At 61.9% G+C, this 3,495-nt stretch overlaps 2 protein-coding genes across 2 annotated transcripts in view; one reads left to right on the top strand and one right to left on the bottom strand.

Moving 5' to 3' along the window:
• Positions 1 to 528, top strand: part of SHE (Src homology 2 domain containing E) — a 5,288-nt gene extending 4,760 nt beyond the window's left edge. The window contains 1 exon segment of the mRNA XM_017727866.1: positions 1 to 528. This exon segment is cut by the window's left edge and continues 1 nt beyond it. Coding sequence (XP_017583355.1) covers positions 1 to 216 — 216 coding nt within the window. The 3' untranslated portion in view covers positions 217 to 528.
• A 507-nt stretch (positions 529 to 1,035) lies between these two features.
• Positions 1,036 to 3,495, bottom strand: part of IL6R (interleukin 6 receptor) — a 4,436-nt gene continuing 1,976 nt past the window's right edge. The window contains exons 3-10 of the mRNA XM_017727865.1: positions 3,293 to 3,434; positions 2,755 to 2,939; positions 2,513 to 2,673; positions 2,293 to 2,437; positions 2,165 to 2,208; positions 1,959 to 2,037; positions 1,760 to 1,868; positions 1,036 to 1,676 (exon numbers count right to left, since the gene is read on the bottom strand). Of these exons, the coding sequence (XP_017583354.1) occupies positions 1,487 to 1,676; positions 1,760 to 1,868; positions 1,959 to 2,037; positions 2,165 to 2,208; positions 2,293 to 2,437; positions 2,513 to 2,673; positions 2,755 to 2,939; positions 3,293 to 3,434 (1,055 nt within the window). The 3' untranslated portion in view covers positions 1,036 to 1,486. The remainder of the gene's footprint in view (positions 1,677 to 1,759; positions 1,869 to 1,958; positions 2,038 to 2,164; positions 2,209 to 2,292; positions 2,438 to 2,512; positions 2,674 to 2,754; positions 2,940 to 3,292; positions 3,435 to 3,495) is intronic.

Below are 3,495 nucleotides of genomic sequence, written 5' to 3'. Positions count from 1 at the left end.
GGCAACACTGATGCCTGCTGCCAGCCCAGGACCAGCCAGGGCTGCGTCCACATCATCGTGGCCCAGACCAAGGACAACAAGTACACGCTCAGCCAGGCCAGCGGCGTCTTCGCCAGCATCCCTGAAGTTGTGCACTACTACTCCACTGAGAAGCTGCCCTTCAAGGGGGCTGAGCACATGGCCCTGCTGCACCCCGTCCACTGCAAGCTGCATTAGTGTCTACTGATGCCCCCGCTCCGCCGAGTGGCCTGCGACCCCCACCCCTGTGGCATGAGACAGGGTGTGGCCACAGCGATGGGCACGTGCCACGGGAAGGGTCCAGTGAGAACCCCTTTATCGTGTCCCCAGTCCCGAAGGGACCCCACTCCTGGGTCCAGCAAGGCTGTCACCCTTTTGCTGAGACAAATCCTGATCACCCTGTGCCGGAACCGACTTGTCACAGGGCTGCCCAGGTGCCCGAAGTGGGGGCATGCAGTGAGACTGGGACCTGTAATGATCTAGTAAAATAAACTTGTTGGCTGAGAGGGAGCAGTGGTCCTGGGGGCCTGGGACGGGGCTTGTGCTGGCAGGAGTCACCACAGTGTTGGGGGCCAGGGGTACCGGCACTTCCTCACCAGCGTATCTGCATCCTGCCAGTCTTTTTATAGCAGGGGGCCAGCAGAAGGGAAGGGGAACACCGTCCCCAGGGTGCCTGAGCACCCTCTCCCCTTGTCCTGTGGTTTCCTGCCCAGGTGCAGCTGCAGCTCCCCAGGGTGTTGCATAACCCAGCATGGGGTGGGCAGTGCATGACACAGGAGGCATGGCCTGGGGGTGCAGGGCATGGGGTTTGTGGCATGAAGGGGTGCACAGCACACGGGGTACAGCCTGGGAGGCACCAGTGAAACAGGGAGCATGGGGAACATGGGGGGAGCACAGTTAGGGGGCACAACAAGGGAGAGGGTGAATGAAGTGGGGGTGCAGCCCCCCAAACTGTAGCCACTCCCAGGAAAAGGGGGGGCTGCAGCAACCCCTCTGTTACCCCGCTCCCAGCACCCATTCCAGTATAAATCCAAAGCATTTATTTGAGCAACATTGTCCGGTTTCCCCAACATGTGCTTTAAAAAGGAGCCCCGAGGGGGCTGGAGCAGAGGTATGGGGCTGATCCAGCCAGGCCCTCCCTCCCTCCCCAACCCCCATGGCACTGTAGGGACCAGGCCCTTCCCTGCGGGACCCCCAAACCCGGCCCCGGGCCAGCTCCCATGCTCTGGTGCAGCCGTGCTTCCAGCGCTGTCACTCCCAGCCATCCCAGCTTGGCCACGGTGCTGAAGGTAGGACCCAGCTGGGGGCCCCTCCCAGCTGCTTCTCCATGGGGGGCTGGCACTGATTCCCCTCCTCAGAGGCTGGGCCCAGCCACAGATAGTGGGGGGGAACTGCTCCTAGAGCCACATCACAGCCCTGGGACCCCCCATCCAACCCCCAAGAACCTACCAGCATATTCAGCCCCTGGCTACTGCCCTGAGGAGGAATAATCTGAGTGAGTGATGTGGAGCATTCCAGGGGCTGAGGGGGAAGAGTGTGAGAGCAGAGGGGTGTCATTGCGTGTGGGCAGGGGGAAGCCTAGGGGGACCAGCATGTGCTGCCCCTCACCCTCCGGCTTGGTCCTCTCCTGTTCATTTGTCCACCACATCTGCCTGTACCTGCAGGGGAGAAGAGTGGCTCCAGGTCAGGGGGGGACAGACAGAGCCCCCCAGACCAGCCCCCTGGCACTCACCACACTCACCTCACCACGATGCCGACAAACAGGGCAATGCCAAGGAGCAGACTCCCCCCAGTCACCAGGAAGGCATAGGGGGATGCCACAGGATGGGTGCTGGGTTCCATGACAGAGCCTGACACAGAGAGAATGGCTGGGCTCAGTATGAGGATAAGGGAGCTGGGTGTCCCAGCCCCCCACTCCCAACCCAGGAACCCTTCCTCACCACCAGCACTGTTAGCATGGTCCTCCCCGAAGAGCTCCGGGGGCAGTGTCACCCCATAGGTGCCATCTTCCATGGGGAGCTGCAAAAGGTGGGGGGGCACAATGGGACAGGTCAGCCCCCATGCCCTGGTGTCCCCTTGTCCCACACGGGGACAGGACACCCATTCAGGAGTGTGTGATGCTTCCCAGGGCTGAGACCATTGTTACCTGTGAGCTGAAAGGCTCCATTTCAGAGGTGAGGTCCCTAGGGTCTGCACAATGAGGGGGGAGTATGAGACTGGGAGATCCCATGCTCAGCCCCCAGTCAGTCTCAGGGCCCCATGTTTCCCTCCTACCTGTCCAAGGGGTACCCACAGCCTCCTGGCTCCACTCGCTCCATGCACCATGGCCGAACTCATCCTTCGCCCTCACCTGCACCACATGCCTCGTCCCATGCCATGCATCATGAATGTCGAGCCATGTTGTTGTCACCTGATCCACCTGGAGGGGACACAGGGCTGGGGACAGTCTGGCCAGGCACAAGCAACAGCTCCATGCCAGCAAGCAGGGTCTCACCTCCATGAAGGCTGGGGCAGGCTCAGGGCGGTAGCGGACCTGGAAGCGGAGCCAGTAGAAACGGGGGTCCCAGGATGAGGGGTAGGACCAGTTCACCCGCAGCCGCTGCGGTGCCTTCTCCAGTGCCTCCACCGTCACATTGATGGGGGGGTCTGGCTTCACTGCTGGGGAAGGGGGGGCACTCAGGGCCTGGCACTGCACCCTCAGCCACCCCAGCCCCCAGCAACAGGGGCAGCACTCACGGACACCGCTGAGGGTGATGATCTTGTCTTTGCCAGCTGAGCCACCAGCACTGTTGCTGACGCACGTGGACACCACAAGGTGTTTGGTGTCATCGGTGCCAGGTGGCACTTTCACCCGGCAACTGAACTTCCGTGCCTTGGAGAAGTAGCGGCACCGCTGCTCTGTGCCATTCTCAGCCACGAACCTGTGAGGTCACAGCTCAGGGAGGGCTGCAGCATGCTCTAGGCATGGGGCAGCTGTGGGGGACATGTTCTATGCTGTGGGGACCCCAGCAGTGTCAGGCAAAGGGTCTGTGGGGAGGGATACATTCTGTGCCATGGGGTCCCAGGCAGCACTGGGGAAAGAGGCCATGGGGAAGAAACATATCCCATGCTGTGGATTCCCAGCCACCAGTAGCTGCTAGGGAAAGGGTCTGCAGGGAGGGAAGCATGCTGAGCCATGGAGTCCCAGATGGCACCAGGGAAAGGGTCCATGGAGAGGGACATGTTCTGTCCTACTGCGGTCCCAGCCCGTGGTGGACGCAGTGACAGCACTCACCTCCGCTTCACCCAGAGCATCGCCCGTGTCCCTGGGGATGGCCTCTCCTGCTGTGGCCACTCACACAAGATATCCTTGTCGTGGCTCCGCCGGTAGCAGGAGACCTGGGGAGTTTCAGGGGGCTCTGCAAGGCAGGGAGGTGCTGTGGGACAGGGGCCATCACAGGCAATGCTGCCAGGGACATCCCCCCCAGCGTGGACCCA

This window comes from Corvus brachyrhynchos, unplaced genomic scaffold, assembly GCF_000691975.1.
Source record: "Corvus brachyrhynchos isolate BGI_N302 unplaced genomic scaffold, ASM69197v1 scaffold122, whole genome shotgun sequence".
In the NCBI taxonomy this organism is placed as follows: domain Eukaryota; kingdom Metazoa; phylum Chordata; class Aves; order Passeriformes; family Corvidae; genus Corvus; species Corvus brachyrhynchos.
Note: the sequence above shows the minus strand (reverse complement) of the source record. Positions and strands in the feature narration are given on the sequence as shown.